We start from the raw sequence: 12,556 nt of genomic DNA on the forward strand, positions 1-12,556 counted from the left end.
GGGACATGACATAACACCAGCATATACAAGGAAAACCCAATATGGGAAAAACCTCGGTGAGCAATGTTGTTGGAGTCTACTGCTCCAATCCAGTATCACAATCAAATCTTTGTTACAATTTTTAGGGCACCAACCGAAGGAGCTACAACACCTGACTTTTTTATGAGCTACAAACCCTAATTTAGGGCACCAACCCAAAGAGCACCAACCCCTACTAGATTTCTGGGCTACAACCCAAAGGGGCTACAACCCAAAGGAGCTACAACCCCTACACTGAGCTACAACTTAGTGATCTCAAAGATAACATCAAATACAAAAGTAGTCATACTATTACAAGTGAATCTTGTAACCATTTCATATACCTTACTATGTCGGTGAGACACCTTCTCAGCTATATCAACTCATTCTTCTACTACTTCCTTGCCGGTAAACTTTACCACTTCACCTCTCCTTTGTTCTGCTCTACTGGATCTTCTCCTCACTACTCTGCTCTTTATCAATACTATACTCTTCTAGTTCTATGTCTACCTTCTCTACAACTTGCTTCACTTTTTCTCTATCGGTATGGACACTATCAGTTATGCACTGTTACCAATTGAACACTTCAACCTAGTTCTCCCTCTCACTTAGTCTCTTCTCGGATACTCGTTGAGTACTTGACCAAATTTTCTCTCACATGCAGACTTAACACTCAATCACTTCGCAGTAGCACTATCTTCTTCTATTGAGCAACAACTTAACTATGTCTTTGGCCTGCATATTTAGGGCCTAGTTTTCCCGCCAAAGGTCTATTCAAATTCTAGGTCATTAGGTTTTCCTCATCATCCTCAAGGAAAACCAAATCCAATCAAATCTTGCCCAATCTGATCTCCCTGACAACCAACTGTACACCTCTTCCATGAACATGCCTTCTTGATCATGTCTTCTATCTTTGGCAATCTGCTTTTTACCTTGTCGGTTGGTCTCTTGGTCAAGCACTGAGATTGGTCTTGTTGTTTCCTTCATCTACCTCGATCTCCTCAATCATTCTAAGATGGTTCTTAGTTGTCCTCCAAACCTTGAGCTGAAAACCTCTACAACATGTCCTATGAGTTGTAGTATCTACCATTAATGTCGACCAACTCTACAACAACCTTATTGGTGTTCATTCTATTGACCACTGCATGCAAATCCACCACCTTGACTCCATGTGGCATCCATGTCGACCAGCTGCCAACTTGGATCTTCATGTCAGTCTATCGGTTCCTTTTTTCTGTTGGTTTAGTAAACCCTGTCGGTATCTTACATTGTATCGGTTAACTCCTCATGTTTGTACTATGCTGAACTGTGGGTGGAATTCCTTAACCAGACATCAGACATGTCTATCCAAAGCATGCACATTCTCACAAAGTGGGAAGACATCTGCATCTGCACCTTGCTCATAGTACCAATGGACTTACATACCAGTAAACATTCTTCATCTGTACCGGCATCTCAGCATGCCTTCTTAGTCGGTCTAGTGCATATCCCTAATTTCATGCACTTGATGCACACCTCTTCTTCCTTATCTCACAAAACTATGATCCACGCAATGCATAATAGGATATAAGTTCCACTTACCGGTGGAGTGACACCTTTTCTTCTGCATCCTGCATTGTACTCATGTGACTTCCCTATTTGTGTAGCATATCTTCAAACAGGCACATGTGATCTAGTGTCGGCAATTTCATTGTTAGTCATCTCTTCCCATAGTGACTACATCTTCATCCAGTGGGAGTCCTGTTGTTCTACAACCTCACAGCATACCAATGACCTGTTCATTCTTCTCCTCCTGTGTTGATGTGAATTAGATAACATTTTACCTCTTCATCACAAACAACATCCAATCATCTTGCCCATTGTCAACACTTCACTTATTGGTTGATATACTCTCCTTACCGAGGATACACTGTACTAGTACCGATCACCTTACCATTCCATCCACACAAGTTAGGTTCAACTTGTGTACTAGTAACACCAGTGGTCATCCGTCTAAATGACATTCTCTTCCTTACCTTACTAGTGTCCTGCAACACAAAGTGATATCAAAGATATCTCAACCTGTACTCTTGCATGATAGTGATGCACATTCATCTCTCATACCAGTTGACATCAATGACAACCTAATGCCAACAAAGATTTTTTGTGGCTAAACTTAGTGTATTCATGTTTGGGTTGGTGATTTGTATATCACTTAAGGCATCAAACAAGATCAAAGGAGATGTGTAATTTCATAGGAAAGGTGTCTCTTGTCTAGACATTTGGTTGGTGATTTGTATAGTAGAGAAGGGATTGTTTCCACAACACTTGAGGATGCATTAGACACACTTTGAGGAGATGTGGATTTTTAGAAGAAAGGTGACTCATGTGCAATACTAGAGGAGGCATTCGACACACTTGGATGAGATGTTGAATTTTAGAGGAAATGCATTCCATTATGCATGGAGGTTGGGAACACTTTTATGTTATCTCATGTTTGCAGATGATTGTAGGTTCTACAGTCAAAAGATCCATTGATGCAGTGAGTTCAATGTTTCTTGGGTGAGTGAGGAGGATTGCTGAAGGTGCTTTATCAAAGTCTCTAGAAGGGTTGTGTTCAACCCTTGCTATGTTCCACTCTTGTTTGAATTAATATAATAAGTTAGGGAATGTTGGAGTTTTAAATTAATTTAGCTTCAGGTTAATAGTTAGTTATGTGGGGTCATTGTCGTAGGAGGTTTTGGAAGTTTAATAGGGAGATATAAGGCTACAAAAATCTTATTGTGCAATAATGTATGATCATCCCGATTGAATGAATTGACTATCGATTTCAATATGAAAATTTTGTTCTGGTTTTTCCTTTAATCTAAATTATTAGGGTTAGGGTTAAATTAGGTTTCAGATTAACATTAGATTATGGTTTAAATTGGGTTAACATTAGGGTTCAATTAGGCTACATTTAATATAGATTAGGGCTAGAATTAAAAATAAAAGTAATCACTTAAATGATTAAGGTTAGGTTAGAGTTAGAATTAGAGATCATATTATGATTAATATTATATTGTTGTAGACTTCCCTATAGCAGTTGGTCTTTTGACCTTTTGATTTATAGATGGAAACACCATTCTTTCATTGAGCATGATGCATGGTGGGTCCTGCTGCCATGAGATGAATAGTTGCTTTCCTCTCAGAGTTTGAGATCACCTTGACAGAAGCCCTACTAATTTGCCATATATCACATCCACGAAGTCTTAAAGTCATATTGCAATGTTCCTTCAAAGAAACCTCGCTCACTTGCCATGTGTCACATCCATGGGAAGGTCTCACCAGTGAAAACTTTAAGAAACCCCCTCTCAAAAAATTATATAAAATCTTGGCAAATTTTTTTTTTTTTTAAATAATAATTTTTATTGGCTAATATTTCCTTTTTTTGATGAAAAATATTAATTTTATTAGCAAATTTTTTATATCAATTTTTTTGGGTAGAAAATATTGGCAAATATTGAAAAATAATAAGAGTATGCATTAATTACTATTGCGAATCCTTTCATTTACAAAATAATTTTTTTATAGAAAAGTAGAGGGTTGAAGCTGGAAATCATTAACGAGTTTAAACGGTAGGGTCTACTTTATTTAGTTTCTACCATTAATTTAAAATAATCTAATAACCCTCTTTATATTTTGTGAGATAAAATTTACCAACAATTTGTAATACTCATGGGCCAAAAATTTCTTTTAGACCATTGATTTTCATTGAGGTCAAACAATTCAAAAGCAATTTCAACCCCTACAAGCATTACAACTTGTAGGTAAAATTTACCTCATGTAATACAATGAAGGTCATTGGATTATATTTTAAATCAATGGTGGCAACTAGATATTGTTGATATAACCCTAATTTAACTAATAATTATGATATATTATTAGCTCATTAATTTAGATTTCTATAATAAATTATAAAAAGTTGGTGAATTTGATCTAATCATGTATTGAATAATGTGGTGAATCTTTTAGTTAAAAAAATTAATAAAATAAATTCTCTGACGATTTAAGTTACACTAAAATAAAAATTTGTAAAAATGTGGCGATTTAGGTCACCTTAGAAGTTGAACTTATTAGCCAAATTTTGATTCCCAAATTTCAAAAATAGCCAATTGGCGAATATTAGCCACTAAAGTTTTCATTGGGTCTCACCAAAAGGTCTGAAAGGGTCATCAAAAGCCCTGCAAACTCTCCATGTATTCTAACCATATCTCCACTTTAGTGGGACAATGATTATCGACCATTAGGATCCTGGCGATCACACAGAATGAATGATGGAAACAATTGGGGAAAAGATGTGCATGCATGAAATTGAAGGCTTTTAGGTGTTTCAAAATGAGGAAAATCATGAGGATAATGGAATTGGTTATTCAAACCTCAATTATGATCTAAGAACAAATTCTTTTTATGTCAGAAATCAAGAAAGAATCCATGACTCGAAGCTTTCCAACATAGAGGCAGCTGGCAACACTATTTTGCCCTCACTTTTGCAAGGCCTTTGGTCACAGAGTGATGATATCCTTTTGGAAAATGGTTATAAAAGGGGTAGAATGATTTGTAAGGGTGATCCTTTTTTTTATCTCATGGCTTTGGTCACTATTATGAGATATATTCTTTTAGAAGTTCAAGCTTCGAGAATGTTTCAAAATCTATAACTGAGGATTTGGAAGGCTCTACAACCACGTCTACATCTGCATCATGCCCCTAGGGTTTGACACGAGGCTATAGGGGTCGTAGCGACTGACGTGGGGGAGTGCAGGTGGCCTCCTTCATGTAGGTAAGTTCTCTTGCATTTTTTCTTGTTTTTTGAGTCTACTTTGTTCTTGCTTGTCCTTCCCGTCGTCGCCCACACTCCTCTCTATGTGTGTGGGTTAATGTGCATTTATGAAGGGCTCATCCGAAGGAATCTCTAATATGAATGAAATATTGGGAGTCAAAGATGTAAAGAAGAAATCCTTCAGAGACATCATCCATCAACCTTCCTTCGCCATTGCAGAGGGTGCTAGGTTTGTGTCTCTTGATAATGGCAGCCCCTGTGGAGAAGGTAAGGACCCTAACTCTATCTTGGGCTCCATCCCCATTACTCTGAATGAATTAATGTGTAATTAAATTTCTCTGGAAAAGAATAGCTTAAAAGATACTGCTATTTTCTTTGTTGTTGTTGATGTAGGTAAATGTCTGGCCTGAAAATTTCTTGATGACTAGTTTAGAAATGTCTGGAATATTAAATTAGGTTACCATGTATTATTTTGTAGATTAATTCAAAAAGGTTTATTCATAGTGTTTTTCAAGGATCACAATGCTCAATTAGAATTCATTAGAAAATAATATTGGAAAGTGGGTAAATGTACCTTCTGAGCCCTAGGGTGGTCTTCTGAAGCAGTCAATGAAGAAATTTTGGCACTTTCGTGCCCTAGGTGGCTTTTGGTTAAGAATGTTCCTCCGCTGCTATGGAGATTCATACCACAATTGCTTGAACTTATTGGTAAGACTATTCCAGAGGGTTTTGTTTTCGATCAATCCTGGTCAAGACCTTCCCAATTCATTAAACATTGATTTAGGGAATGAAATTGTGTCTTGCTCCATTGAAATTCTTGAAGCAATCAATGTGTGCTTCCTCTGCAGAAAAGAGGGACATATTCGGAAGAATTTCCCCATTGTTAATAAGCATAAAGGAATGGAGAACACTCATAATGATGCTAACGTCTCTCCACCTATCCACAGAAACCATGCTCTAATCTAGATAAACTCAACTCCCCTAGTAAAAAGATAAATAGAGTTATTAATGGAGAAGGAATTGTATCCCCTGATCCTATCAAAATTGCTAATAGTGGGAACCCTAATGAGGTCCCTACCTCCCATTCTGCAATTTAGAAAGCCCTGAAATAGATGGGTGAAGATCAACAGGATGGTTTTCAGATGGTTGGAAAAAACCCTAGGAAAAGGAGAAGGAAAAATGCCCAACAATTGGCTCTGGAGAAATTTAGAGCGGCTAACCATAATAATCTTAAACATAGAGAGGCTAAAACATTTGTGGTGAGCAATCTGGCTTCGCCTATGGAAGATGACGTGTAGGAGATCCCCCCAGAAAGGAGATTCTCGAATTCAAATGCAACCTTCTCCCTTGTTAGATCTGTAGTTGAGAACTTCGAAGAGAGGGATAGTGTTAGGAGTGATTATGATAAGGGAGGGAGCCCTAGTGGGACATTGAGCTTTAAAGCTACTTATAAGAACTCTACAAATATGGATGTCTCCTATGAGCTTGCCTTAACCTATGTCCCTGATATCGCAATAAGAGACCCCTCTCTTACATAATCCACTCCTGAAATGGTGATCTCCCTTCCCCCCAAGAAGTTTGTTGAAATTGAAGATAACTATGTGATTGAGGTCATTGTTGTTGACCCTAATAATGGTGATGCCAAGCCTAGTAAGCATTTATTTCTAGAGGATGAAACCCTAGGTAGTTGTAATATCTTGAAGGCTCTTGGACCTTGTTGTGAGAGTGGAGAGGCCCCCAGTTAGTTGGGTCTCAATAAGGATCCTGATTTCGAGGATGACTCTCAAAATGAGGAGCTCACCAATGAAGAAGGGGAGTGGATGACTAATAGTTAGAGCACTAAGGTTATACCCAGAAGAAGGAGAGGTAGACCACTAGGCTCCAAGAACAAGGGATATTCCTATAGAAGGAAAACTAAAGAAAAGAAATATCTCCCCAAGTGTTTTAACAGTTTCAAGGCTGCTAAAGAATAAAAACTCCCATTTAGTTATGATGAAGTGCATCTCTTGGAATATTAGAGGTTTGGATCCACCAGACAGGATGTAGATAGTTAGGAGGTTTGTTAACCAACACAAAGATGCAGATGTTGTCATGTTACAAGAATTAAAAGCGGTCAAATTTACCTTGGAGGTCAATCTAGAATTCATCTGGAAAGACTCTATTAAGGTTTGTTCAAACCATGATAAAGGAAGAGGGGGAGTTGGGCTTCTCATCAACTCCAAATGGAAAGATCACATTGTTAACCAGGGGTGCTCACCGTGTAATAGAGCAGTGTGGGCCTCACTGGACATTAATAAAACTGTCATTGGCATGTGCTCAATATATGTTGCCAACAACTATAGGGAAAGGACCGAATTATGGGACTGGATTGCCTCTCTCTCTGATATTTTGTGGGTTATTGGGGGAGACTTCAACATGGTTGAAAGTCATGAGGATAAATGTGGTGGTGCAGCTATGGAATGGAAGGGAGTGGAGAAATTACATTGGGAAAGAATGAAGAATTGTAGGAAACTCTTTGACTCACTACTTGGTAACAAGAAGGATGCTAAAGAAATTTGGTTCACATGGTGCAATTACCAGAGAGGAAAACATAGAATATATTGTAGAATGGATAGGTTTTATGCAGATAGAGAACAATTCTCCTTCATACTGGATAATCAGGGTAATGTTGTGATAGTTATATGGTCAGCTTCACTCTTGGACCATCACCCTGTGATTTCCTTTATTAGGTTCAGAGATGCTCCAGCAAAGCAAGGGAAAGAAGGAGATAAATTCATCCTCAGCACCCATCTCCTTAAGGATCAGGATGTGTTGGTCGCCATAAAAATTATTAGATTATTGAACAAAGGAAATAAGGAATTGAAATCTTATGTAAACAAATGGAACCAAAATGTTAAGAGCTGGCAAACCCTATTGAAGACTATTAGCTAGAAAAAAGCTAAACATTATAGATTGCAGGAGAAAACACTTGCTGATGAATTGTACCGACATGAGGTTGATGTCTAGAATAGCCTAAGAAAGGTAGAATTATCAGACAATGTTTCTCAGGTGAGGGATGCTTTGAGGAAACATCAATAGGTTAAGATCAGAGGTGCAATGATCAGGGCCTGGAGTCAATGGATTCAATTTGGGGACAAAGGATCTAAATTCTTTTTCAATATGTTAATGCAGAAGAAATCTAGAGAAAAGATTAATAGGATTTGGGTAGACAACAAAGAGTTAGTGGATTTAGAAGAAATTAAAGAGGCATTTTGCTTGTTCTACAAAGGACTCTTCTCCTCGGAAGACTCCCCTAAGTCACAAGAAGCCAGAGAGAAATGCAAAACAATTATTCCCAGTAGGATTACTATGCAGGATTCACAAGCATTGAAGGAAACCATCTCTGTGGGTGAGATTAAAAATGACATTAGAAACCTGAACAATGATAAGGGTCTGGGCCCGAACGGACTACCAATTGAGTTTTATAAAGCTAATGAGGAGTAGATCTGCCAAGATCTCCAGGAACTATATGTAGAGGCTTATGAGAGTGGTTCTCTAGGATAATTGATTAATAAAGGGACTATTAAGCTATTACCCAAAGATGGCGACAAGGCACTCATAAAAAATTGGAGACCCATTACTCTCTTCAATGTGTCTTGTGTCTTATAAAATTTTGGCCAAGGCTCTTACACTCAAGTTAGAGAATGTGCTACCCAAATTCGTTTGTCCCACTCAAATAGGGTTCATAAAGGGATGATTCATACTAGAAAATCTAATTACCAGTTGGGAGGCGATGGACTGGGCAAATGTATCAGGGCAAAATGTGGTCACGTTTCTTTTAGATTTTGAGAAGGCCTATGATAAGGTTGAATGGGAGTTTATATTGATGATGCTAGAAGCCTTTGGATTTCCTATGGAATTCTGTAAGTGGGTAGAGATTCTCCTTAAAGATGTGTCTGCACAAGTAGAGATTAATGGGTCTCTCACTCGGGTTATTAAACTCGGAAGGTCTATTAGACAGGGTTGCCCTCTTGCCCCTGTGCTATTTGTTATAGCCTCTGATGTCCTATGCTATATTTTAAGAGACTACACCATATCCCCTAAAGTAGGAGGTGTTAAGCTTCTTGATGGGTCTGAACTGATTAATACCCAATTTGTTGATGACATTGCACTTTTTGTAGAACTCACCAAACAAAACATGGAAGCCCTAGAGTGCAAAATTAAATTCTTTGGCGAGATTTCAGGGGCAAAAATCTCTTAGGCTAAATCTAACCTGCTTGGGTGGAAAGAGGAGCCTCTGGATTGGTTACACCATTTTGGATACCAATGGGGGGGGGCTAATAAGATTGTCAGATACTTGGGGATTCCCTTCGCCATCTCCCCCTCTCTTAGGGAGATGTGGATATGGGTTAGAGGCAAATTTGAAAAGAGGCTCAATAAATGGAATAATAGGAGTCTTTCACTTGCTGGTAGAGTGCAAGTTTTTCAAAAAATTCTATCCTCATACAACATTTACTATTCCTCTGTTTGGATGTTCTCCAACTATCAAATCCTGGAAATACAAAAAGCTATTAGGAACTTTCTGTGGTCTGATGGGAAAAGAACCAAAAAGATACACTCTGTTAAATAGGGATGGTGCCACATAGAGAAAAGTCTGGGAGGGCTTGGGTTAAAAGACCTGAGAATACAAGGGGTTTCTCTTGCTGCAAAATGGATCTTTCAAGCATTTGATGAAAATGAACCATGGAAAATTCTGGTAAGAAACAACATCATGAGAGTTGTTCCTAAGAAGGCTAAGTCCTGGAAATCTCTACCCTTTTGTGACCTAGTGGTTGGAGGATTTGCAGTCTCAATGCAAGGTTCGAGTGTCTTTAAGTCTATTTGGAAAGCCTGGGAAAGTATTAGACCTTTCATCACCAATAGTAGGGCCATCAACAATGACCATGTCCATGGGGAAAGGTCTATCTAGTGGAACCTTCTCCACTCATCTAAACCTCTTGTGCTCACTCAAGGGTGCTCTGCTAAATCCTGGGCCATTAAAGGCATTCGTTGCTTTAAATAAATTATTGAGAAAGATAGGCTTATTAGCTGGGATACCCTTAGAGATAGATATAATCTATAGGAATCCCAAAAGAGAACCTACAATATGATAAAATATGCCTATACCGAACTGCATCTACCTAAGAACTGCAAGATAAATAATGAAAGATGTTATGATCTTTTGTGGAATAATAATATTTCTATGTCCAATATCAAAGCTATTACTGTTTATAATACTCTAGCTTATGTTGAATCTATTATAATGTATGCTAATACTCTGTAGTATTAAGACCTCTCTGTGAAACAGTGGCAGAAGATATTCTCGCGTCTATGGAGCAGCCCCATTACACCCAAGAAAAAATGTTTTAAATGGTTGATGTTTATTAACAGGCTGCCATTCAAAAAAGATCATAGTAATAGTGATATATGGAATGTGTGTAGAATACCTGAGTCTGTTAGGCATATTTTCTTTCAGTGTAATATTGCTAGAGAAATTTGGTTGTTGTTTGATATCTCTATTCCTAATCAGATTCCTATTCTAGATGTTCTCACTGGGTATATTAAGGGCGTGAAAAAGGATACTAACCTATTTTGGCATATTCTATCCACTGAAATATTATGGTATATATAGAAAATTAGAAATGAAGATAAGTACCAAGGTAAAGCTAGGGCCCTTACTGAGTCATTTTGTGGACTCACTCTTCATCGCATTTTTTTGCAGGTGGTTGTCAGGATGAACATTGAGAAGAACAAATTCATTAGAATCCTAAAAGATGGACAATCCAAGATGTTCTTGCATGAATTGGAGAATGGGTACAAGTGGAGGCAGGTTGCATGAAAACACCAGTCTGTTGATCGAGAAATGGAGAGCCTTGGGCTGGAGATTGGGAAAATCAAAGACCCAGTAAAGGAACACATACAGATGCTTAGTCAACTACTCAAGGGTAAGAATGTCGTGTGTATGGAAGGCCCTCTTGGGTGGATGACCTGGATGGAGGCCTTTCAGGACCAAGAGAAAATGTGTTCTGACTTCTCCAGTCCATTACCTCACCCATGTGATCTGGCTTCTCGAGTTCATTACAGATATATGCATAATCTTGTATAGTTTTGTATAGTTTTGCTTATAGACATCTTTAAGTTCTCTGGATCAGTGATCCATATGTACAGTCAGTTGGAGTCAGTAAGATACTAGTAATGACAATTTTTTTTGTAACGGTTAACTCCTTATATGCAATATAAAAAAAAAGTTCAAGCTTCCAAGAATTCAGAGTCTTAAGACTCTTTGAGCTGTCTTTGAAATGGTTGTTAATTTCTAATTATCTAAATATATTGTGATCTACATTTGAGCCTTTGTACTATTCAATGAATGAAAAACTATGCCCTTGTTGCTTTTATGCTATCATAAATAATGCACTATGCCTATGGCAAATGTATGGTTACTATCTTGTCTATGTTTTTGTAGTTTCCCTTCATGAAATTTGAATTGTGTTAGGTATTTACTCTTTCATATTTCATAAACAAAGGATCTTAGATCATATCATATTCACCATAAAGTTAATTGGATTAATGATTTTACTTGGCCTTTATGCTACTATCATAAATAGGGTCAAAATATGGTACCTTATGCCTTTGTCACTTTGTGTGCCCTATTCTATTTCTAAGTAGACTCTCTAATTCCATTTCATGGGATGTTTGAAGTGTTTTAAGAGCTTTGTATTCATTGAGGCTTCCTTTGTTTAGAATCTTTCAATTCGGGTTGTGATTTCTTCCTTCCCTTTTCCCCCAATTTTTTTTTGAAGAGATGACTTCTAAAATCTCAGAGTTTGTTCTATAGGTCGCATCATGTCCCCCACCTATGAAACTTCTCGATTGCCTCGTTCTTAAGGTGAAAACCTTATTGGGGATCAACAACTATTATTAATATAAAATGACATTATTATCTTAATATTTATATATTAAATAATAATAATATAATATAATAATATTATACTAATATTATAATATTATATTAATATTATATATATGGCTACAAATCATAATTATCATATACTATTAGGGTAGATTTAACATACATTAGGATTAGAATTAGAAATGGAGATAGGATTAGGGTTAACCAAAACCCTAACACTAACACTAAAATTTTAATATAATATTTTAATAATATTATTATTATTCTATATTATATGAAGATAATAATATTATTTTATTTAATAATAATATTATAGCTTTAACTATAGCTTAATATAAATTTGATATTATTACATTATAGTTTTCTAGTTAATAATATTATAACATTATTATCATAATTATTGCATTATTAATTATTATATATTAGATAATATATCATTAAGCTAAGAGGCTTCCTACAATGACAATAAAATTATTAGTAAATATTTGTCTTTCTGAGTAAATTTGGCAATTGCCATGTCTTATAATTAAGCTAGATGTTAGAATTTGAAAACTGGAGATAGTGGATGTTAGAATTTGGAAAGTCTAGTCATACATTCAAAGGATGAATGGTGGACATGAGTACCTGTTATCTTGTCTGTAGATGAAGCAATTTTATTTTCATTTCTATGACTTTGTAGATCAATTTTAAAAGAGTCTGAAGAATTAATCATATATCTTCTCAAATTCCTCTTGAGACTCTACTAGTGGAAGTTACCAGGGATGTGAGTAAGTGAAATAATGCCAAAAGATTAGGCTACTCTATGAGAGCAA

At 36.7% G+C, this 12,556-nt stretch overlaps 1 protein-coding gene across 1 annotated transcript; it reads left to right on the forward strand.

Moving 5' to 3' along the window:
- Positions 1-8,588: 8,588 nt before the first annotated feature.
- LOC131857691 (secreted RxLR effector protein 78-like) lies at positions 8,589-9,056 on the forward strand. Its single transcript, XM_059210393.1, has one exon. The coding sequence runs from the start codon at positions 8,589-8,591 to the stop codon at positions 9,054-9,056; it is 468 nt and encodes a 155-aa protein (XP_059066376.1).
- Positions 9,057-12,556: the final 3,500 nt, after the last annotated feature.

This window comes from Cryptomeria japonica, chromosome 1 (assembly GCF_030272615.1).
Source record: "Cryptomeria japonica chromosome 1, Sugi_1.0, whole genome shotgun sequence".
In the NCBI taxonomy this organism is placed as follows: Eukaryota; Viridiplantae; Streptophyta; class Pinopsida; order Cupressales; family Cupressaceae; genus Cryptomeria; species Cryptomeria japonica.

Coding starts and splice junctions, on each gene's coding strand:
- LOC131857691 (XM_059210393.1), top strand. CDS start 8,589: ATGGACTGGGCAAATGTATCAGGGCAAAATGTGGTCACGTTTCTTTTA.